The following is a 25,961-nucleotide window of genomic DNA, read 5'->3' as shown; positions in this document are numbered from 1 at the left end:
GAATTCAAACAATGACTTGGGAAATTCTAGGGATGTAGCTTGTTATGGATTCATGCATATTATATTCTTTAATGGATGTCAATCGGTTATCAAATCACTTATTACAAGGTTAAATGTATGATCATGGTCTCCCGGCCTCTAATCACCTACAATAATTGACAATCTAACTACATCGTTCAGCGGGGATAGACTGAACCAATTATCGAGCATTACGTTTTCATCTTGTCTACTAACTAAGAAAGGTTTCTAGGTATATCCTATCCTAAATACAAATCAACCCTAAATCTAGAGAAGATCATGCTCCTTTTGTCCCACATTCTATCATCTTATTCCTCTCCCGAGTTCAATTCGGACAAATACATTTATTTCAATGGTGGCCAGTCACAAAATACTAATATTAAGAACAAAAGAGAGATTCATACGATAACCAAAATCAATCCATCAAAGTCAATAAAATACAATCATATTGTAGCCACATTCCTAAAATTAGGAAATTTAGCTACTCATAATATGATTCTCAATCTTGAAATATTCAATAAATGTAAGAGAAATCAAATGAATGAAAGCTTAAGAATGAATCCTAAGAATAGGTGAAATAGCTCCCAAAGTCGCCGTTCTCCAAAAAACAGAAAAAAAAAAAGAATCAATAAAAAAATAAAATCTAAGTCTATTTATAGTTTGAGAAAATCGGCAAAAATTTAGGACAAGGGTCCGCGACGTGCCATGGCCTTTTAATATCAGCTTCTATCAAACTTGTCATCTCCGCAACACAGAGATCATACGTAGTCTTATGCCTCAATATCATTAGTGTACAAATAAATGATTCCCTCTCCGCGACATGGATAGGATACGTGGTACTTGATATCCTCACTTTGGACTTCCTTTTCTCTCTTTACCCTTTGTCCTTTGCTTTTTATTGATCAGATCCATGTCCACTTCTTATGCTTTCATTTATTGTACCTTTTTCTTCTATTTCCCATCCTACAATCACTAATCATATTGGTTAGTTAAAATAAAATAACATGACTTACATACTAACAATAACATAAGAAATTGTCCTCAAACTTAGTTAAAGTAAGGGTGTTATTTGGCTCCTAGGCATATAAATACACCCAATATCACCAACAATGTGGAATTTTTAGCACAAATTTAAATTTAATCGAACTCTAATAAAAATACTGAATATCAAATAAGAAAATGAAAAAAATAAACCTCACCTCAGCTCGATACACTTGAATCGCCGTTAAAAATATGAAAAAAAATACTTGAGGTAGACCCCCAAATCCAACCTCAATTCGAGTCCCCTCAAAATGAAATAACTTTATTAGGGAGCATTTACCCAACAATGTGAAATTTTTAGCACAAATATATACTTGATCAAATTTCAATAAAAATACTGAACACCAAATAAAAAAACAAATCTCGCCTCGGGGTGTGTAACACCTCAGATTTGAAAAGATGAAAAATTGCAAATTTCTTGGATCTGGTGCCAGTACCAATGGAGTCAGTGGCTCATGGTTTGACACACGCTCCGTAGGTAGGCCCGTGGTTGACCAGCCCAAGTTTTCCAAAAAGTGTCTAAGTTTTAGTACTTTCATATGTTTCACTAGGACGGTCCATTGTCCTATGCACGAGTCGTAGGTAGGTATCGTAGGTGAGTCCCAGACTTAGAGAAATTTTAATATCAAAACTCGGGACCCACGATTGAGGTGCACGACCTGTAGATGGACCCACGGACCGTGCATGGGTCCCGTCGTAGAGGGTCCAAAATAAGTAGTCTCTGAACCCACCAACGATGACCAGGACGGTCCGTGGTGAGACCTATGGACCATAGGTCAGGTCATTGGTGAGGTCGTCAATTATTTTTAAGAAGGGGCTTTGGGTATTTTCCTAATTATTCTAACACAATACCATGTCATTTTACCCCTTAACTCAGGCCCTATATAAGTATTTTTACCCCTCCAATTAACCAATTCAATTCATTCTCTCAAATTCCTAAAAGAAGAACAAGTTCATCCTCTCAAATATTTCTCTCTCTAAGGAAGAAGAATAAGAGAATAGGGTTTCAAGGTCAATCCCCCATATTCACCATTGATTGTAAGCTCTTGACATAAAAGTATGATAGTGTTCACCTATGGAGTCCTTTCCCCCATAGGGTTCCTAACTTCTCTTATTTTTCTCAAGGTAAAACCTCTAATAGAAGCTAGGGTTTGTACTCAATCTCATGGGTTCTTTTCAATTATGATCTAACTGATTGTTTTATGTCTTTTCATACATTAATTGAAGAAATTGCATGTTTCTAAGTTGAATCCCCATGAACCCATATGAAATCCATGTTTTCTAGAATTGATCATATGATGAAGGTTTTGAATCATGAAGGATGAATTTATGAAGATATGCATGTTCTTTATGAAATTGATGTAAATGTTTTAAGGATGCTTTGAGAGTGAAGTATCAATGTGATTGTTGTTGTTGTGAAATGATTTCTCACACTCTACTCAGGTCATTCCCCTAGCCTACATCTTGGGAGGGACTGGCACTCGAGAACCATTGTTGGCCCCAAGCGAATCCTTGGCCTGAGTAGACTCTCAACGGAAGACTTAATCAATGGAAAATGTACTTAAATACAATCTTAAATAAACTGTTTGAATAGATAAACTGAGAATTTTTAGAAAATAACATTCAACTTAGCTAAAATGGCAACTCAAGTCTTTAAAATCAAACAACTGAAATATCAAGACTAATGAACTCATATCTAACTGTCTATAAATCCTCTAGATACTAAGAGTGATGTCGGGACAAGACCCCCGATCATCCTAACAACTGAAATGGTCAAAAGCAATAAAACAAAACATAACCAAAGGGATCCTCCGAAAAGCAAGGAGGCTTACCAACTGACTTTGAGTGCTCCGCTGGATCAATGAGGCGTTGGATGCTTATCCTGGTTTCCTGTATCTGCTTCATAAAATGATGCAGGCCAAATGGCATCAGTACATTTAATGTAGGAGCATGTGAAGGGAAAACTAGACATGACATAAGCTTGAACTGAATTTTGAAAGAAACACTTACCTTAGTTTTACTTAACTCATGGATACACAACACAATGCAAAAATAAACAACAATAAAGATGCAGTTTATATAAAGCATTTAAACAGTAGGTAGCGACTCAATGTATTAAAGAAATACAATAACAACTCAGTATATATATAATAAATTAATATAATTATGTGGGAGTATCTCTAATAGACAACCATCACTATCAGCTAATGTGATGATACATCGTCTCACCCACGCTAACAAAACTGTCCTCTAACTTGTCGGGATATAAAATGCCTCAACTAAGTGGATCCACTAGTTTATGCTAAATATCACTAAGGAATCATCTATAAAGTATAACCCTTTCTACCCACGTTGGCTACATGGTTTATGGAGACATTGAGTTGTTATGAACTCTTCCCCACATCGGTATCAATACTACTCCCAAAATACTCAACTCATATGTTTAAAAACAAAAACTCATTATGTGGTTTGAGATAATTACTCAAAACTAGCTCAAAGGCTCATCTTGGAAATCGGTGTTTCCTCTCTTGTTTAAATGTGAAAACATTTACTCTTTAGGAATACTTAGTTCCCATATACTATTTTTGAAGAAATGAACTTCATTTGTTACTCTTACTTAACTCAAAACTCAAGTCTTAGAACAAGCTTAAAGCATTTGCAAAAGACTTATTGAAAGGACTCTAAGAACTCTCTAGACTTGGCTCTTAACTTTCCTTGAATTTGAATTTATGGATTCAAGGATTGTGATTTGTGATAGGAAAGATCTTGTGCTGTTTAGGAGTGTTTTTAGATAGTTAAACATGAGAACGATCAAGAATCACTGCCTGGAAATAGGTCTATGACGCAGAGATGCATTTAAATATTTGGTCGCGAAATAAAATTTGAGACAGAAGGGTTCGTGCGCTCCGTGACGCAGAGAATAATTCCCTAATCCTGAGGAGGAAGTCCGCATCGCGGACCTGGTACCCAGATTCGCCTGACATTTTCCTTCTTTGTTTTTCAACCCCAATTCACCTTAATTCGATTCTTTTTCCCAAATTCTCTTTAGATTCAGATACCCAGTAAATGTACACAAGAACCTATTCATATACAACTCAAAAATCGACACGATTTCCTCAAGAACTCAACAATCTTAACTTAATTCAAGAACGAAAACCCATATTCAAGAACGCATTTTAAAATCATCAACTTTCAACTTTCTAGAACAAATTTTGCTGAACTAAACATGATTGGCGCGTGGGTGAACGAACCCAACTCTATGAAAGTCTCACATACCTCGTAGGATTGAATCCTTGGCGAAATCCACAACCAAAATCGCAAGAATCTTGAATAATCTTGAACTTTTCTTTTCCTTTCCTCCTCTTTACTCTTTTCTCAAAGCCCTAGCGTAATTCTCAATTTCGTAAACTGAACTAACTCAGTTTAGAGCCCAAATAATTTAGTAAATATGGATTTAATTAATAGGGTAATGAAAAGACCAAAATACCCTTCTAAAATTCAATTTTGACTTTCCATAGCTCGACAACCCGACTTCAAATGGGCATATCTCCCTCATACGAACTCAAAAAATGAGCAAATTCGGTGGCATTGGAAAGATAATTCAAAGATATTTCCTACAATATCTTGTAGCATACCTAACTCGTCGTGAGCTAGGAGTTATGGTCGTTATAAGTTGACCCAAAACTCATACTTAGTTTAACTTGTCAAACTTTCCAAATTTGATTATTTCCAAAAACGGTTTATTTCAAATTCTACTTCTTTCAAATAGCGAGGTACTACAATATCTCCCCTTGGGAACATTCATCCTCGAATGAGATTACTCTTAGTAGGCTAAGGGTGTAACGTCTAACATTCAACTCAAACACCCAACAAGCAATTTAACACATTAAGCATATCAATTAAAGAGTACTAAGAAGAGAATTAGTACCTTGATCTGGAATTTCTCTGGGCTCAAAGAGATATGGATATCTCTTATTCATATCCTCCTCAGCTTCCTAAGTAGCTTCCTCAACAAATTGATTTCTCCAAAGAACTTTGACTGATGCTACCTCCTTGGTTCTCAACCTGCGAACCTGGTGGTCTAGAATCTGAACAGGAATCTTCTCATAGGATAAACTATCTTGATACCAATATCTTTAGTAGGTATTATTAGTGAAGGATCTCCCATACACTTCTTCAACATAGAAATGTGGAATACCGCATGAACCGCTGCTAACTCTTGTGGTAGCTCTAACTCGTAAGCTACATTGCCAATCCTCTTTGATATTCTGTAAGGACCAATATACCGGGGACTAAGCTCCCCCTTCTTACCAAATCTCATAACGCCCTTCATGGGTGAAACTTTCAAGTATACTCAATCATCTACTTCAAACTCTAAGTCCCTTCTCCTAACATCAGTGTAGGATTTCTGACGACTCTGCGTTGTTTTTAACCTTTCTTGGATAACTGTCACTTTATCCATAGCTTGATGAACTAATTTTGGTCCTATCAACCCAGCTTCACTGACTTCAAACCATCCAATTGGAGATTTGCATCTTCTCTTATAAAGAGCTTCATGTAGAGCTATTTGGATGCTAGAATGGTAACTATTGTTGTAATAAAAACTCAATGAGAGGTAGGTGATCATCCAAATTACCCTTGAAATCAATCACACAAGACCTCAACATATCTTTTAAAGTATGAATAGTGCGCTCTACTTGACCATGAAGTCTAACTACCTCTTGAAGATATAATTTGGCATAATCCTCTATTCAATGGGTAGTCTTTACCGGCAAAAAATGGGATGATTTAGTAATTCGATCTACAATTACCCAAATGGAATTGTGTTGCCTGCGAGACCGCGACAAACCTATAATAAACTCCATATTAATCATCTCCCACTTCCATTTTGGAATCTCTATATTCTAAGCTATACTACCGGGCCTCTGGTGCTCTACTTTAACTTATTGGCAATTCAGACACTTAGCAACGAACTCTGCAATGCCCTTCTTCATACTACTCCACCAATAAACCTCTCTCAGATCACGATACATCTTTGTGGAACCCGGATGGATAGAATATCTGGAGCTATGAGCTTCCTTTATGATCCGCTCTTGAAGTTCATCCAAACTTGGCACACACAACCTACCTTGATACCTCAATACACCATCTCCACCTTGTTCAAAAGCCATTACTTTTTGCTTATGAACATTTGCCTTCAATTCAAGCAAAATAGGATCTTGGTCTTGTTTTTCTTTCACTTTATACTCCAATGATGATTCAGCCCCATTCATCACCACCACTCCTCCTTCGCTGGAATCCATTAAACGAACTCCTAATCACGCAAATTTATGCACCTCTTTTGCTAATTCTTTCTTATCTTCCTCAAAATGAGCAGTACTACCAATAGATAATCTACTCAAAGAATTAGCAACAACATTAGTCTTACCTAGGTGATAAAGAATACTCATATCATAATCCTTGAGTAACTCTAACCACCTTCTTTGTCTAAGATTAAGCTCTTTCTGACTAAACACATACTGAAGACTCTTGTGATCGGTGAACACATCCACATGAACACTATAAAGATAATGATGTCATATTTTCAAAGCAAATACAACGGCCGCCAACTCTAGATTATGGCTTGGGTAATACTTCTCATGAACTTTCAATTGTCTGGAGGCGTAAGTTATAACTTTACCATTCTGCATTAACACACAACCCAAACCAACTCTGGATGCATCACAATACACAACAAAACCTTGAGTACCTTCTGGTAAGGTCAGTATTGGGCAGTAGTCAACCGTTTTTTCAATTCCTGAAAGCTTTTCTCACAAGTTTCAGACCATTGAAACTTAACTGTTTTCTGGGTCAACTTAGTCAAAGGAGACGAAATAGATGAAAATCCCTCGATGAGCCTCCTATAATAGCCTGCCAATCCCAAGAAACTCCTAATGTCAGTTGGAGATGTGGGTCTAGGCCAATTCTTCACTGCCTCTTTTTTCTCAGTGTCAACTCGAATACCATCACCGGAAATAATATGGCCTAAGTATGCCATAGACTCAAGCCAAAATTCACACTTGGAAAACTTAGCATATAATTCCTTATCTTTGAGAGTTTGGAGAACTATTCTGAGATGACTAGCATGATCTTCCTCATTCCTCGAATAGATTAGAATGTCATTAATGAATACGATAACAAACATATCTAAATAAGGCTTGAATACTCTATTCATAAGTTCCATGAATGTTGCAGAAGCACTGGTCAAACCAAAGGACATAACTATAAACTCATAATGACCATAACGGGTCCTGAAAGCTGTCTTTGGAATATCACATTCCCTAACCATCAACTGATGGTAGCCTGATTTGAGGTCTATTTTCGAAAAATAAGTGGCACCCTGAAGCTGATCTAAAAGATCATCAATTCTCGGAAGAGGATACTTATTCTTGATAGTAACCTTGTTCAACTGACGGTAATCTATACATATTCTAAGGGAACCATCTTTCTTTCTCACAAATAAGACCGGAGCGCCCCAAGGTGAGACACTTGGTCGAATGAAACCTTTCTCTATGAGATCTTTCAACTGTTTTTTTAAGTCTTTCAACTCTTCCGGTGCCATTCTATATGGCGGAATAGATATAAGACGAGTATCAGGAAGAATATCTATACCGAAGTCTGTTTCTCTCTCAGAAGCGACTCCGGAAAGATCATCTGGAAAGACTTCTGGAAATTCATTAACGACTGAAACTGACTGAATAGGTGGTGTCTCAGCACTAGAGTCATTAACTCGGAATAAGTGATAGACACAACCCTTGGAAACTAACTTTCTCGCCTTAAAGTATGAAATAAAACAACCCTTAGGCACTGCTGAACTACTCCTCCACTAAAAAACTGGCTCATTAGGAAACTGAAACTTAACAACTCGAGTTCTACAATCAATTGAGGCATAAAACGCATGAAGCCAGTCCATACCTAGAATGACATCAAAATCTACCATGTCTAACTCAACTAAATCCGTCATGGTACTTTTGTGATTGACGGAAACGGTACAATCACGATAGACTCTCTCAGCTAGAATAGACTCACCAACAGGTGTAGAAACACTGAAGGGCTCAAGAAGTTACTCAGGACGAACATCAAAATTCATTGCAAAATATGGGGTCACAAAAGATAAACTCACTCCTGAGTCTAGCAAAGCATAAACATCATAAGTAAAGACTTTGATCATACCAGTGACAACATCCGAAGAATTCTCTTACTCTTGGTGACTAGTGATAGCATAAAGATGGTTTGCTCATCCGCCTGCCCCTGAAGTAGATCCTCTAGATGCAGTTCTATCTGGTGGAGCAACCGATGAAGATTGGGCTTTGTTGCCCTGATTCCCATTACCTTGCCTGTTCTTAGGGCACTATTTCATGAAGTGACCCTCTTGACCGCACTTGAAACAACTAGTGGAGTCATCGCGACACTTACCTAGGTGATTCCTACCACACTTAGCACATGTAAGAGTCCAGTTACCTCCTTGTTCCACACTACCTTGAGAATGTGAAGGTCTAGCTCTGAAGTGTTGGGAATTCTGACTATTGTACTCACATTTGTTCCTAGGTGCAGGTGCACTAGTAGATGATGGAGCAGGTCCCTTTTGTTTTTGTTGGAAGGATGCCCGGTTGGCTTTACTTTTCTGCTGCCTGGACTCATTCCTAGATGTCTTAGCCTTTTTGTTTCTAAACTCTTCTTTATCCCTTAGTTTATCCTCCTCAACCTGCTGCACATGAATCATCAGCCTCGTTATGTCCATATCACCTATTAGCATCGCAGCCTTACCTTCCTTACTCGACAGACGAGATAATCCAGCAAAAAACAGACTCATCCTACTCCTCATATCCACAACCATCTCTGGGGCATAACGGGAAAGTTGGGTGAACTTCAGACTGTACTCATGAACACTCATTGACTCCTTCTTAAGGGTAAGGAATTTTCGTACCTTGGCTTCTCTCAGTTCCTGGGGAAAGTAACACCCCAAGAAAGCCTCATCAAACATAGCCCAACTCATATTCAGTGAACCCTCAGCTCTACCCGTCTTCCATTAATCGAACCAGATTCTAGCGACACCCTTTAGTTGGTATGTAGCTAATTCCACTCTCTCAACATCGGTGACATGCATAATTTCAAAAACCTTCTGAAGCTCCTCAATGAAGTTCTCTGAATCCTCAGTGATGCTTGAACCAGTGAAGCTCGGAGGATTATCCTTAGAAAACTCTCAGATCCTTAATGTATCAGCTACATCCTCTCGAACCCCTCTTTGTCCCACTTGGTTGGTCACAGCTTAACTCAACATTCGGATGGCTTCCCAAAATTCAGCATTAGTGACCTCTCCTTGGGGTTGCACTTCAGGTGCATTAGCTACCCTTTGCTCATGTGGTTCAACATTCCTTCTAGCGAGACGACCTCTGACAGCTCTTCATGGAGGCATGATCAATTGAAAGACACGCGCAAGCACGAGTTAGAAAGAGATTTTAAAGAGATGAAATCTATTGCACAAAATGAGTATGAAAGAAGTGAGATAGTTCCTAAATGTTGCAGCCTCCTAATTATAGATGTGGCGCGCTTCACACCGATAACTAGGACCCTACAAACACGGTTTCATAGACTCCCTAGGACTCTTGAACTATGTGCTCTAATACCAAGTTTGACACGCCTCGAGTCTACACCCTGGGAGGGAGTGGCACTCGAGAACCATTGTTGGCCCCAAGCGAACCTTTGGCCTGGGTAGACTCTCAGTGGAAGACTTACTTAACAGAAAATGTACTTAAATACAATCTTAAATAAACTGTCTGAATAGATAAACTGAAAATATTTAGGAAATAACATTCAACTTAGCCAAAATGGCAACTCAAGTCTTTAAAATCAAAAAACTGAAATATCAAGACTAAAGAACTCATATCTAACTGTCTATGAAGCCTCTAGATACTAAGAGGGATGTCGGGACAAGACCTCCAATCATCCTAACAACTGAAATAGTCAAAAGCAATAAAACAAAACATAACCAAAGGGATCTTCCGGAAATCAAGGAGGCTCACCAACTGACTCTGAGTGCTCAACTGGATCAACGAGGCGCTGGATGCTGATCCTGGTTACCTGCATCTGCATCATAAAACGATGCAGTCCAAATGGCATAAGTACATTGAATGTACGAGCATGCGAGGGGAAAACTAGACATGACATAAACTTGAACTGAATTCTGAAAGAAACACTTACCTCAGCTTTACTCAACTCATGGATACTCAACTCAGTGCAGAAATAAACAACAATAAAGATGCAGTTTATATAAAGCATTTAAACAGTAGGTAGCGACTCAATGTATTAAAGAAATACAACAACAACTCAGTTTATATATAATAAATTAATATGATTCTGTGGGAGTTTCTCTAATCGACAACCATCATTATGAGCTAATGTGATGATACAACGTCTCGCCCACGCTGCCAGAACTGTCCTATAACTTGCTAGGATATAGAATGTCTCAACTAAGTAGATCCACTAGTCTATGCTAAAACACTAAGGAATCATCTAAAAAGTATAACCCTTTCTACCCACGTTGGCTACATGGTTTATGGAGACATTGAGTTGTTATGAACTCTTCCCCACATCAGTGCTCAATACTACTCCCAAAATAATCAGCTCATATGTTTTAAAAAAATAACTCTTTATGTGGCTTGAGATAATTACTCAAAAACTAACTCAAAGGCTCATCTTGGATATCGGTGTTTCCTCTCTTGTTTAAATGTGAAAACATTTACTCTTTAGGAATACTTAGTTCCCATATACTCTTTTTGAAGAAATGAACTTCATTTGTTACTCTTACTTAACTCAAAACTCAAGTCTTAGAACAAGTTTAAAGCATTTGCAAAAGACTATTTGAAAGGACTCTAAGAACTCTCTAGACTTGGCTCTTAACTTTCTTTGTATTTGAATTTATAGATTCAAGGATTGTGATTTGTGATAGGAAAGATTTTGTGATGTTTAGGAGTGTTTTTAGATAGTTAAACATGAGAAACGATCAAGAAATCACTGTCTGGAAGCAAGTCTGTGACACGGAGATGCATTTAAATATTTGGTTGCGAAATAAATTTTGAGGCAGAAGGGTCCGTGACCGCTCCGTGGCGTGAAGAAAAATTCCCCAATCCTGAGGAACAGGTCCTTGTCACAGACCTGGTACCCAGATTCGCCTCACTTTTTTCAACCCCAATTCAGCTAAATTTGATTTTCCCCAAATTCTCTTTAGATTTAGATACCCAGTAAATGTTCACAAGAACCTATTCATAAAGGACTCAAAAATCGACACAATTTCCTCAAGAACTCAACAATCCCAACTTAACTCAAGAACAAAAATCCATATTCAAGAACGCAATTCAAAATCATCAACTTTCAACTTTCTAGAACGAATTTTGTTGAACTAAACATGATTGGCGTGTTGGTGAATGAACCCAACGCTATAAAAGTCTCACATACCTCGTAAGATTGAATCCTTGGCGAAATCCACAACCAAAATCGAAAGTATCTTGACGAATCTTGAACTTTTCTTCTTCTTTCCTCCTCTTTTCTCTTCTCTCAAAGCCCTAGTGTAATTCTCAATTGCGTAAACTGAACTAACTCAGTTTAGACCCCAAATAATTTACTAAAAATAGATTTAATTAATTGGATAATGAAAAGACCAAAATACCCTTCTAAAATCCGGTTCTGACTTTCCTTATCTAGACATCCCGACTTCAAATGGGTATATCTCCCTCATACGAACTCAAAAATGAGCAAAATTGGTGGCCTTGGAGAGATAATTCAAAGATATTTCCTATGGTATCTTGTAACATACCTAACTCATCCTGAGCTAGGATTTATGGTCGTTTAAAGTTGACCCAAAACTCATACTTAGCTTAACTTGTCAAACTTTCCAAATTTGATTATTTCCAAAAACGGTTTCTTTCAAATTCTAGTTCTTTCTAGTTCTTTCAAATAGCGATGTTTTACAACTCATAACATAATTGTGAAATGGTTTTCTCACATAAAGTATTCATAAGGTTTAAAGGTCTTCTAACCTAAAATGAATCAAAGTTTAGGAGCTATTCTAATGATGAGGCAAGTGGTAATTATCCATGTCCCCTAATGATAATACAAGCTTTTTGTGGGAGCTATGCTTAGCAGTGAGTGGACAAGTGGCAATTACCCATGTTCCATAAACTATGTGCCCCCATAGGTTGTCTAGATAGACATTAGCTAAGCTAGAAGTTCATGGTTCTAACCTTGGCAAGTGAGAACACCTCTTTTCGGTGTGGGGTAGACACCAGATTCCATGTTATAGCTCATATGGTCTCTATGTCAGTTAAAGGTAAATCTCCCACAATAATGAACTAAGGCTACTTCAAGAAGTATCTCACATGTGTTTTAAGATGATTTCTACTTGCATTGATCATGATCACGATGATGTTTTCTAACCTCTTATCTTATGTTTTAACTTGGTATTTGCATATCACGAAAAGTCCTTTTGGCATGATTTCATATATTTATGCATTGTTATCAAACTTGGTACATTCTTTGTACTAACACATACTCTTTCTTACATTCTTTCCAAATGTAGGGTCCAACGCTCCCATTTCGCATCTTCGTGGCTAGGGATCACTTTAGTAGATTGAAGATTGGTGAGTCCTCATGTTCCGAGGACCGAACATTTTATTTCTTATTGTCTTTACTTTCAGTATTGTATGTGATGCACGAGTTACATCCCGATCACTCTTGATGTACTAGATGACTTTGAGACTATTTTAGACATCGACTACATTTTATCAACTCTTATATTTTGAAACAATCTTTTTGAAATCTCTTGACTTTCTATTATCTTGTATGATGCATGCTAAGTGGCTTGTGTAGGGCCTCTCGGGGTCCTATACGCCATGTTATGCCTAGGGTGTACTTTGGATCATGATAGTGTGATTCACTTGGATCGCCTTAAAATTATACTATATACATTGAAAATTGGAAAGTGATGGTATCAGTATTTTCAGAAGCTCAACCCAATGCTCAAAATTCAATGGAAAATAGTAAAGTATGAAGAATACCAATATTTCCCAAATAGAAGTCAGAAAAAAGTTATCATTCAAGAATGATACAATTCAATTAGGTGCAACAAACTCAAGAAGGACAAGCATATGGACAAAAAATGGACACAAATCAATGAGCTAAATCGAAGAAAGAAGAGAATATCGACCTTAAGCGCAAACACATGGCAAGACCAAATTATAATAGAGTACACTGCTTTCAACAAAAGCCACCACCAAATCTGGGCACAAAAAAGAACACACGTACAAGAGATCTTTGAGGAACAAAATAAGAAGAAGGAGAAAATTGGAAGATGAACAGAAAAAACAAGGAAAATATCAAGAAACGGAAAGGAGAAATACAAAAATTGTACCTTAGCTGAATGGAGGAAATGGATCGATGCATTAGAGCTTGAAAAATTGGCTAGCAAAAGGATGAAGAAGCTATGAATCTTCCAATTTCAATTTGGAAACATACTATACTTTTGTTTCTCTTGTGTTTTTTTACTTTAATTTAACTCGATGCACATACCTTTTTGTTTTGTTTTGTTTTGTTTGACTATTCAATAAAACAGTCAGTGGGACCTAGACCCACTGACCTTAAAACTTAAATCACTGTTAAAATTGTGAAAAAAGAAATACTCGCGGTAGACCCCAAACCCAACCTCAATTTGAGTCCTCTCGAAATCACTTTTACTAGGGAACTTTTACCCAACAATGTGGACTTTTTAGCACAAATCTAAATTTAGTCAAGCTCTAATAAAAATATTGAACACTTAATGAAAAATAACTCGTCTCGGAGCAATTCACTTGAATCTCCGTTAAAAATGTGAGAAAAGAAATACTTGAGGTAGACCCCCCAAACCCAACCTTAATTTGAATCCCCTCAGTAAGAAATCACTTTTATCAGGGAGCTTTCACCCAATAATCTAAAAATTTTAGTACAAATCTAAATTTAATCAAGCGTCAATAAAAGTACCAAACACTGAATGAAAAAAAACCTTGTCTCGGATCGATGCACTTGAATCTCCATTAAGAATGTGAAAAAAGAAATACTTGAGGTAGACCCCAGACTAGGGGTGGGCATAAATAACGGAAAACTGAAAAACCGAAAAATCATTCAAGCTAATGTTTGGTGGTTTCAGTTCTTCGATCGGTTTTTTGGTTCGGTATAGGTGTTATTTTTTCAAAAGTTCGATTCTTCGATTGGTGTTCGATGTAAGGGTCTCAAAACTTCAGTGCACCGAAGAACCAAACTTTTATTTAAGGATATATATATATATAAAATCACTTTTATCACTTTTTTTAGGGAGCCTTTACTCAACAATGTGGAATTTTTAGTAAAAAGCTAAATTTAATCAAGCTCGAATAAAAGTATCGAAAACCAAATAAAAAGCATAAAAAACCTTGCATTGGGTCGATTCACTTGAATCTTCGTTAAAAACATGAAAAAAGGAATACTTGAGGTAGAGCCCCAAACCCAACCTCAATTCGAGTGTCCTCGTTATGAAATTATTTTTATTAGGGAGTCTAGGCCTCATTTATTTCCATTAAGATTAAAGACGTCTAAATCTGAATAAGCATTCGAATATTATGATGTGCATTAAGATCTGGATGTCTAGATCTGAATGCACATCTAAATATTAAGATGTGGTCTCTAGATCTGAACATTAAATGATTAAGATTGTCTGTTTTCAATATTTGAATGTCCATATGAAATTAAACATTATAAAAATTTCATTTCAACAAAAGTACTACTTTTTAATAAAAAAACTAATATTTTTAATGTTTATATTTGATTAAAAAAATTATATGATAGGCAAACACAAATTATATATCGATATAAAAATTATCGTAACGTGATTTTTTTTAAGAATTCAACATAAACATCTTTTTATAAGAAAATATATCACGAAAAAAAAATTCATAGGGATAATATAATATTGAAAAGTTTAAAAAAATAATATCAAAAAGTTCAATAAATATGATAGACACTAGTTAAAAAATAATAAAGAATCGTCAAAACCTAGCATATATTCTAGCTAATCAGAAAACTTAATGAATTCCTATTTTTTCTCTAACTTGTGAACCTCTAGCTTCATCATGCCTTTTGGTAGTTGCCACATTCACAAACTATACTAACAACTGTAATGTATAATGGTTCTTCTTATCCAAGTCCATCTAATTTTTTCTTTGCATTCTTCAAAGCTTAGATTGCACTATTTTTTTAATCAATAACTCCAAAGTTGTATTCATCTTCTCATCAATTTCTTCCTCAAAACTTTTCGAAATAGAAGATTGTGATGAAGAATTATTAGGAGGTCCATCATTTTTGTCACCAACTAGATATATGTATAACTTGGACCTCAATCATGAACTCCTGTTGCAGTACCACCCTAAATAAAATTGTACACAAATTTGAAAAGGGTAGAGATGAAGTCTTCAATATCTTTGGCTTAAACAAATTAAATTTTGATAAGAGACCTCATAAATGTTATATAGTTGTTGTTTTTAATCATGACTACTAATTTTTTACTCAAAAATTTTGAGTTGTTGATAAACATCAATACACCCATAAAAATTATTAGAACAAGAGTTCTTGACAAAAATCAATACAAATATAAGAAAATACTTGTAAAAATTATGCAAACTTACTAGTTTAAGAGGAAAAAATTGGCGTTTGGTTGAGAAAAGAGAGGAAGAAAGTTTGTAGAGAGACAGAGCAAGTCGCACAATGAGAGAGATGACATGATTTTTTTTCTAGCGTATTAAATAAGTCTGAATGTTGTTAAGATTCTCCTACAAATTTGATTCGTTCAGTTCTTTTCAGATTCATTCAAAGACTTTTTTTTAAAAAGAAACAAATGAACTTAATGAGTTGAATTTGAATGATTTAGATTGAAACCTTTATTAAGTGCAAACAAATAAGACATTTATCCAACAATATTATATTTTAGCATAAATTTAAATTTAATTGAACTACAGTAGAAAATAAGCAAACACCAAATAAATAAAAAAACTTCATCTCGGACATTCACTTGAATTTCTTGAAAAAAGTGAAAAAAATAAATAATTGAGGTAGACCCCCAACCCAACCTCAATTCAGTTTAGGTTGTCCCCCCTCTCTGCTCTGTCTGTGTAGTACTGCCCACAAAACAAAGCAGAAGAAGAAGAAGAAGAAGAAGAAGAAGAAGAAAAGAAAGGGTTTCAGCAAAAGAGGCGATCAAAATTGTCATTTGTTTGTTGAATTTTGAGTTTAGCGGAAGAGAAGGGAAATGACGGAGGTGAAAAAGGAGGTGACGCCGGAGGAAGAGAAGCTGACTATCAGAGATATATCTATTGCTGCCGAAGCCCAAACCAAACAAGACGATATCTTTTATTTAATCACTCAACGGTAAATTTAATCTGCTGCTCTATTGCCCTCTTATTTCTAGGGTTTCTTTTTTTCACCATATCTGCCGTATGATAGGTTTAAGAGAGCATTTTTGAATGCCATTACCCTGACTAACTATTTCATCTTAGACTTTTATCCCAGCTAAAAGAAAATAAGATTATTTTGCTTGTTAATATATTAAAGGCAGTGTTCTTTTATGCAAACACATATATTAACAAGGGATTACAGTCCTCCACTTTTCATTTCTACAAAGATGATTTTCCCTCATTCCCTGCACATCACCAAACAACCAACTATACCATTATGCATGGATACTTTGAAACAAAATAAACTAGTTTTGACGATACCATTTTTCAATTCCAATTAGGGTATCAAATAAAACACTATACCATTCCTCCCCCTAAATTTAGGGTTCCTGGCTTCTCCTTATTTTATTAGAGGCTTCTGTTCCCAAAAGAGTAGAGAAAGAATAAATTTTTAAAAGGGGAAAGAGTAATCTCTTCTGCACCCAAAGCTGTTGTCTACTGGTCAAGTATTTAATGAAGTGGGTGAAAACCATGGGGATTTGGGTTCAAATCAAGCAGAGACAACATTAATTCTTCCTATTTACCTAAACCTTGATGGGCAGAGTCAGCATGTATTGGTGGAATAGTAGAGATTTGCATAATGTGGTGCGGACACAACCCTTGCAAAGAGAAGGCATGGGTTGCTATTTGTCTGTAAAAACTATGTAGTACTCCCTCTATTACATTTTAAGTTGTAGTATTTTTCTTTTAGTTTATTCCAATAAGAATGACACATTTCTATATTTGGAAATAGTTTAGCTTCAAAATTTTCATTTTACCCTTAATGGCCTGATTTTATTGCCACACAAATATCATGGGTAAGATCACAAGTTCTAAAAGTATTCCTTTCTTTCTTAAACTTTGTGCCCAGTCAAACACCACATTAAACAGAATGAAAGGAGTAAACCATATGCCATGTTTCTTTTACTGGTGGGCATTGCAATTGCAAAAACTGACCCTTCTGAAGTATGTTTCTATGTCATCCCCTAATTTCTTCTGAGTTTTTTTCGAAAAAATGCAACTTTCTGTTCCTTAAGGAACATTGGATAGAAGTTATGCAGCTTTGACATTTAACTTCGTTTTAACAATAAGGACAAAATTAGGAATTATACTTTTGGTTTACTGAAATAGGATCTATTGAAAGAAGAGTGCGGACTTTGAGGAGTTATATGCTTCTGTGGAAGCCACTGTTGAGTTGTTATGTTCTTCTTGGCACTTTGTTAGTAAAAGGTAAGGTTATGTTATAGATAAACAAGCAGTTTTGTTTTTTTTTTTTTGAGAAGGGAAACAACTAAGCACGCACAAAAGATGTGCGGTAACATCTGTACAGTAATTACAGAAGCAAAAATATGCCCCTTCTAATTTAATTTTCTAATCCTTTCGGACTCCTAACATTATAAAACTGACTTAGCATCATTTACCTTTTCCATTCTACCCCACGAGCAAAACAAAATAGTACATCTGGACTTTATTCTAATGATAGAACTAGCAGTCTTCAAAGTATCTTTTGTTCCTCTCAGTTCAAGTAGTCCACCTAATAAATGCAGGTATCATATTCAACCAAAGTTTTCCTGTGTGTAGTCCCATTTTGTTCCAGAAGCTTAGCCAATCAGTTGAACTAGGCATGGCCCACTGCATATGAAGTAAGAGGAGAACTATGGGGTCTTAGGTTCTAATTCCAACCGAGGCAAAAAATACTAGGTGATTCTTCTCATCTCCCTAATCCTTGGTGGGCAGAGATATCCGGTGCCTGTGCATGTGGGAGGTAGCAACTACCCTATGGAATAATTGAGGTGTGCGCAAGGTGGCCCGAACATCGCCATCTTAAAAAAATATGCTTGAGAAGGACTGCCGCAGTTAGACGGCAATTTGGCATTGTAAAAACAAAAACCGACAAATGCTCTCTGATTGTTCCCCACATAGAAAGCATTACTGCATAGAGCCAGACCTTTTTCTTTTGTGAAATTCTCACGGACACACTGCTTTGCTCACTATCAAAGGTAAACCAAGCTTAACTTGAGTGGGGTTTTAGATCACAAGTTTCCTTTCGTTAATTGAACCAGAGGAAGTATCTTTTTGTCGGTTTTCTACATTCGTGTTCTCCTTGTATACAGATGTTTCTGCTCATATGTGCAATAAAATCTTGTTACTTAATTGGAAAAAAAATGATGCCATCTTCTGATTCAGTAAGCTGTTGGAATGCGCATAAGTGATTGAAAAATTCAGTAGTACTGTAAACCTCCCAGTCATTGGATCTGCTCCTTCTGAAGTTGCTATTCCAATCCCAATTTTCTCTATTTTGTGCCAGAAAAGCTGAAGCTTTTTCTGTCAGTTTAAGTAGATCAGGAAACCAGTCCATCAATGGCTCATGTTCAAATACAGTTATCCTTCCAGAAGGATATTTTTGTTCCATTACCCTCTGGAAACCTATTCTAGATTTGAAACAAGGCATGTGAGCTCTAATATTTCTCCAAACTGAGGCTCCAGATGCAGTTCTTACTTTGGTGTACCAATGATCCTCAACAGTCAACTCCATATTTGTTCTTAATCACGCCAATCCCAAAGGACACATACCTCTGAGTTTTTCTTCTAGCATTGTGGCCATTGATTAATCCTTGAGAGGTTTCGGTCCTTCAGGAAAACAATATCTATGAGTTTCAGACCTCAGTGCATTTATTATTTGAATATTTTGTTATAAATGTCAGATTATCACTTGAAATTCTGAGAGGATATGCGCGATAAATGTGTATGTAAATTCTTTTCTACAGAGTTAGACTGTTGGGTAAATGATTATCAAATTTTTAATGGGTTTCTACAGATGGTGGCAAGAATGGTTGGAATATGTGAACCAAAACCAGGCTAATACTTTAAATGATGGATCTACTTCTGAGCATTGCACTGGTGGTTCTAGTGCTTTGAAGAGGCCTTCCAGTATTGATAATTCTGACTTGATAGATGAAGCAACCTCAAGGGATTCTAGTGCGGGGATTGACCTGCATGATACCCTCGTTGAAGGCACCGATTATATATTACTTCCTCAGGAAGTGTGGAATCAATTATATGAATGGTGAGTTTTTTTTAGAAAATGTTCTTGCTTATACCTTTTTGTATACTTTTATATGCTGTGTGTTAGCTAGGCAGTATGTACATTCATAAAAAACAGCTAATTTATTAGATTATAGAACTCGGAAGGTTAGAGAAAATGAAAGATATAAAACTATTGATAAATAGTTTAAAGAAATCACGATATACCTACTTATTGGACTTTGGATTTATGTAAAGGTAGATCTTCTACTGCTGCAATTACGTCTGGATAAAAACTACCCCCTCCATCCCAATTTATGCACACACTTTCCTTTTTAGTTTGTCCCAAAAAGAATGTCACCTTTTATATTATTAGAAACAACTTAACTTTAAAATTCTCTTTTACCCTTAATGCAATGATTTATAGCCACACAAATGTCTAAGCTTTGTTTTAGGTCACAAATTTCAAATGTATAATTTTTTTCTTAAACTTTGTGCCAAGTCAAACGGTGCCACATAAATTGGGAACAAAGGGAGTATTACATTATCTTCACCAGTGTTGTCAAAGGCTTATTTAAGGCTCGCTTAAGGCTTGAAGTTCAGAAAAGTTCAAGGAAGGCACTTTGTGTCGCTTAAGCTGCGGTTGGGGGTATGGAAGGGGATTAAGATGTGCGCCCCATTTCCCATGAGTTCTATCTTGAATTGAGTGGTAATAAACAACAAATATAATCATCAAATTAAGTGTACTAGTTGTTAAGAAACATATTATGATTGAATTTTTTACTTTTTCTTTGGAATTACATACATATTTTTATTTTTTTCAATCATTGCACATTTTTTACTCAAGCCCTTATTTAAGTTGCGCTTTGGGCTTAAAGCCCTCATAAACCTGGAGTGCATATTAGATTTCACCTTTGACAATACTTCCTTTCACTTGTTGCTTGGTTGGGGCGGGTTGGAGTAATTTTTTTTTTTTCTGATGGGTGTAGATGATGTCAAATGTCTTGGTTCAAGTGTTTCCTCCTTTACCAGAGAATTGGTTACCTACACCATTCTGAGCTTCAAGAGTAGGTTGGGATTGCAATATCCTAATCATACACATGTAAATTATTTAATGCAACAGCTCATAAAATAAATGGTCCCCAAGGCTTTGGTCTATTGGTAAAAGTTCAAGATCATGATGTGTGGGTTAGGCATGCATTCTGGGTTTGACTTGTTGCAGTCAAAATCTTAGTATTTAAGTGGAGAAGGGTAGAGGGGCCCATCTATTATCCACTTAGTTTCAAAACTTGCCTCTGGGATTTCTCGGTTATTAAAAAAAAGCTTATAAAATAAGTGACATGTAAAAGTGCAGTGTCCTTTTCTTTAATATAAGTATAGCAAGTATTATTTACCATTGAAATAGCCAAGCACTACACTAGTGCCGGAGGATACAAAAAAATGGAGGATCATTTACAAAATCAGATCTGCAGAAAAAAGTCTTCAATCAAGCTACTGGCCATGGAAAATGATCTGGAAAGTTAAGGTGCCCTTCAAGGTGGCCTGTTTTACTTGGCTCTTAGCAAAACAGGTTGTTCTCACGCAGGATAACCGTATGAAGAAGGGCCTCGATTTGTGCTCCAGATGTTTTTTTTGAGAATGTGAGACAGACAATAAATCATCTCTTTTTACACTGTAAGGAGACAGTGAAACTTTGGCAAATTTTCATCAAAAGAAGGGGCATCAGTTGGTCTATGCCAGGAAACATAAAGGAAGCTTTGGCATGTTGGAATCGGGATGGAAATCAGTCGGGGCACAGGGAGAGATGGAAGATTGTCCCAGCCTGCATTTGGTGGACTATTTGGCTGGAAAGGAATCAAAGATGTTTTGAGAACAAGAGCTGCTCTATGGAGAAGATGAAGCTGAAATGTTTAGCTCTTTTCTATTTTTGGTGTAAACATGAATATCCTCATGAAGATGAGGATATCACTAGTATGTTAGAGTCCTTAAGGAGTTCATAGGTAAACAGAAACACTTTTGTATTTTTGATTGTAAGTATTATTGGAATACATCCTGAGTATTCCTGTGTTTATAATACAAGTTACCTTTTCAAAAAAAAAAAAAAAAAAGTCTTCCGTTTTATTCTACTCCTACTCATAATATTTTCAAGTTTATACCAAAAGTCAAAAGTCCTAAGCATTTTTTCTTCAAAAGGTGTATTGTTGTTGTCTTATCTTCACATATTCTTCTCCTTTATTCAAAAGGATCAGCACTATACAGGCTAGGATAGTTCTCCCTGTCTTTAATTTTCTTTGCACGTCTATAGCCCCACTGACAGCTAAAGAGCTCCTTTGCTGTATGCAGCATCACCCATCGAGTCCCGAACACGTTTAAAAAAAAGTTCCCAGCTTTGGCTAGCCTTCTCCTACCTCCACTGTTAATAAGTGGCCGCAAGACTCGAATCCTGGACCTCTGCCTGCTCTACTATGGTGAATTGTGTGAAGTTATGCAGACTCTTCACTTTGATGCCGCACCTGCATCGGATTCTCCAAAAGTAAACAACTTGTGGAGAACCCGACACACACCTACTGACATTTTTGAAGAGTCCGAGAAACATAGTTTGCTAGCAATGGTACAATGGATGGCTATAGTTTGTGTCCTTGTGAAACTAATAGAGTTGATGCAAGACAAAACTAAGCTTGACTTTCTTCTATATAGTTTTTCTTTTAACTGAGAAAATCCTAAGAGCCATGCATGGTTCCAAGCTCGATGGATAATGGGCCTACCCCTCTAACATTCTTCAGTTCAATAATAGGCTTTTGTCTGCGACAGGGTTTGAACATGTGACATGCACCAAAAAGTTTGAGGAGATGGTAAACTCACTCCGGTGTCCTGAGAACTCACCATTTGTCCATTATATGTGTTGCTGGACTATACCTTTTCTCACTGCCTTTTTCTTCTTCATTCATTTTTAGATTTCTAACAAGGGTATAATAGAATGGATGGTACTTTGTTTCAGGAAATGACAAGTTCCGAGAATACAGTATTTTTAAAAATTTGGTCCCTTCTTGAATTATAAGCTCCTATACTAATGTTCTCACTATCTACAGCTATAATTAGAATAGGGCACTACTTTAAAATAAAATTAGAAAAAGGATATAGAAAAGAAAAAATGAAACTTGATTTGACCATCTCTTATTCGCTTCCATAAGTGCTGTTGACTGCTGTCCCCTTCCAAATTGTTGATTGTAAAGGTATGCGTCCTCCGTAAGTCACAATTTATTTTCATTTTGCCGAACACCTATATCTTCTCTCATATTTGATGGTCTTTAGTCCTTCTCTTTTCACTGTTTTTGGTTTAGAGAAGAGATTTTGTTTGGGTAAATTTATATAAGCACTAAAGGTTCCCAGGGGCCATATAGAGGAAGTATTTAGGAAATTTACTAGCCATTTTTGGTTGAAGCCACTGTTGAGGAAATAGAATAACCATTTCTTGGTTTAGGTACAGAGGAGGTCCTATATTGCCACGGAAGGTGATCAACTCTGGCCTCTCCCAGACTGAGTTGGCTGTAGAAGTTTATCCTCTGCGCCTTCAGTTACATCTGATGCCAAAAGATGAACGTTCTACCATAAGAATAAGTAAAAAGGTAAGATCATTTAACCCTCTACTTAAACACAAACCATTTTTTGATAAAACATAAGCACACAACTGCTGTACACTTATTTCTCTTTAATTGTTCTCTAACTGTCTCATTGAAGGAGGGGAAGAAAAAGTCCGCTTTTTCCATTCCCTCTTTCAATGAGACGGTGAAAAAACAATTACAGAGAAATAACCTTACAGGAAAGTTTTCGTTATTTGATACATGTTTCAAAAAAAAAAGTTTTCGTTATTTGATCATGAAGCCTCTAACCTTATAATGTTGTTTAAGAGGTCATTTCTTTGTTGTTTTGTTTGAGCAGGAAACAATTAGACAACTTCATAAGAAAGCTTGTGAGATTTTCTCTCTCATTCCAGAACTAGTAAGAGAATCTGTTTGTATACATTTTTTGAGTCTTCAGTGGGTTCTTGAAAGATAATAATCATTCTTCACTTCTGTAATTTGAACCCTTTCTGTTCTTTTCAGGTATGCATTTGGGATTACTTTAACCATCAAAAGCATGCTTTGATGAATGACATGGATAAGACGCTTGATGATGCAAATATACAAATGGATCAGGATGTATGTTTCTGTATGCTGCACTTAATTATTTTAAAACTATTATCTCTGCCACAGACAAATTAGTTAAAGATCTAGAAATCTGGTGTAACTTCAGTGCTCTTTGGTTTTATCTAGGGGTGGCAAATGAGCCATTTAGGTTTATTTTGGGTGGTCAAGATGGGCTGAAGCAATAAATGAGTCATTGTCCAACCCTGCCCAAAGTTGAGATGGGTTATGAAGCGTTGGGTTAAGATGGGCTTAACAATGGGTCATAGCCCAACCCGCCCAACTTGACTCACCATTTTTATAATTTTTAAACTTACATTTCATGATTTCATCTAATATAAAAGAAACCTATTAAATAATGTACTGGCCATTCATATTTTATAATTCCTTGTGCAGAAATAATTGTTGTTGCTAGCAAGGTTCCAAATCTAGAAGTAAATATTCGCTCCTTTTTTATTTCCCACTTGATGTTCGGTACCTGCATTAAGACCTCAACTTTCGAATTTGCATCTCTTAAAACTCGATCTCCCTACCATGATGTTTTCCATCTCAAAATTTTAAAACCAAGACCCAATCGCTTATCCAAAACTAAAAAGAACATGAAAAATACCTATATGTAAAGAATGAGATATTGTTCAATCTTTAGATGATTTTATGTGTTTTTTTTTGGTAGAAACTTAATTAGCTATGACATCAGGGATACTAGTGTTACCAAGATTTACTAGATTATTACAAGTTGAAGAGGACAATTGTTTAGTTGTAATGTATCCGCACTTGTCTTCTGATAGGCTCTATACCGCCCAAGGTGGTGGAGTCCTGAGGGTAACGTAGTCTTCAGTAGTACTATTTATCCTTGCATAGTTTGCCAAAACGTGTGCCACTTTATTGCCTTCCCGGAAGTTATGTTGGATTTCCCAGATCCTTCAGCCAAAACCTGCATGATGAGATAGGAGTGTTATAAATTAGGTTTGTGTTGTCTGATGGGAGTGTTATTTCCTCTGTGGAGTCCGTTTCAATTTCCAGCGGGAGTAGTTTCTGGTGGAACGCTAGTTCTGCACCCTTAAGAGATATGAGTTCCATATAAGTTGTATTGATTCCCCACTGCCTCTGATAATAGCCTATCTTGCCGTTACCAAGATGATTTTATGTTATGAGTTGCATCAACACAACTTTGTTCCTTACTCGTCCTTTAAATTTGTCCCCAATCTTTTTTACTGTTTTTTTTCCTCTACAAAAAGTAAGTAAAAATAATATTTCACCAATAATAATAATTATAGTAACCTATATTTATAGCTGTCTATGATAATGATAAAAAATTAAACAATTATCATATGCAAAATCTAAATCTAGAATTGAACCTTAGAAGCTAACAGTAAGCTTTTGCATGGGTCAAGATTGGGCATCATGATAGGTCTATTTGGGCTATTGATTTATGATGGTCACCTTGGGCTAACCCAAATCAACCAATCATCAAAATCACTCTAGCCCAAACCCATTAAAATTTGGCGGGCCATATGGGTTTTGGCTAATTTTTCTACCCCTAGTTTTATCCATCAGTAAAACTATATTTGCATTTATTTGTTCAGTTTTGCTTGAATGTCAATATTTCTCTAGCATTTGGCTCCATCTGGAAAAAAGTTAGAAAAAACTGCTCTTTGGTATCCTTTATATTACTTCATGGAGATGGAATGGAGCAGTGCTTGAATCCATGCATGGTAGTTCTATTTTGTCATAAATTCAAAGATATTTCATGGCAGTCATTAAAGGTTCATATTTCTTGTGTTTCTTTTCAAATTAATAAAAATAAAAGGGAAAAAAGAAATAGAGCTAATGAATGAGTGGATGCATGTCCTCTCCATTAGACTACTTTGTGAGACAAGTTGGAAGATAGTCGAGGATTGGTCTGCAGTTGGGTCTATTTTGAACCAGAGTAATTGTCTCACTTTCTTTTGGTTTCCTAGTTTCTGGCCTCTAAAGTAATAGACCCTGGAATAAAGTGGGTGCAAACCTTGGACATCAAAGTTCAAATTCCAGAAGAGAAAAAACACTAGGTGATTTCTTCCCATGAGCCTTGGTGGGCAGAGTTACTCAGCACCTGTGCTGGTGGGAGGTATCATGTACACAGTGGAATGATCGAGGTTGCTTGGGTGCCCCCCCCCCCCAA

At 36.3% G+C, this 25,961-nt stretch overlaps 2 protein-coding genes across 3 annotated transcripts in view; both read left to right on the top strand.

The window, feature by feature from the left end:
• Nucleotides 1-25,961, top strand: part of LOC125871925 (GPN-loop GTPase 3) — a 246,858-nt gene that overhangs the window by 23,145 nt on the left and 197,752 nt on the right. The gene's annotated exons all lie outside the window — the stretch shown is intronic.
• The window catches only part of LOC125871908 (ubiquitin carboxyl-terminal hydrolase 5), a 15,846-nt gene continuing 6,151 nt past the window's right edge, over nucleotides 16,267-25,961 (top strand). Inside the window, exons 1-5 of one of the 2 annotated variants that reach the window (XM_049552610.1) lie at nucleotides 16,267-16,524; nucleotides 19,408-19,656; nucleotides 23,095-23,239; nucleotides 23,553-23,612; nucleotides 23,717-23,812. In XM_049552610.1, the coding sequence (XP_049408567.1) occupies nucleotides 16,406-16,524; nucleotides 19,408-19,656; nucleotides 23,095-23,239; nucleotides 23,553-23,612; nucleotides 23,717-23,812 (669 nt within the window). In that variant the 5' untranslated portion in view covers nucleotides 16,267-16,405. The remainder of the gene's footprint in view (nucleotides 16,525-19,407; nucleotides 19,657-23,094; nucleotides 23,240-23,552; nucleotides 23,613-23,716; nucleotides 23,813-25,961) is intronic. The other variant, XM_049552611.1, reaches the window with a different exon arrangement.

This window comes from Solanum stenotomum, chromosome 7 (genome assembly GCF_019186545.1).
Source record: "Solanum stenotomum isolate F172 chromosome 7, ASM1918654v1, whole genome shotgun sequence".
In the NCBI taxonomy this organism is placed as follows: Eukaryota; Viridiplantae; Streptophyta; class Magnoliopsida; order Solanales; family Solanaceae; genus Solanum; species Solanum stenotomum.
The sequence above is the reverse complement of the archived record's forward strand: the minus strand, read 5'-3'. Positions and strand labels throughout refer to the sequence as shown.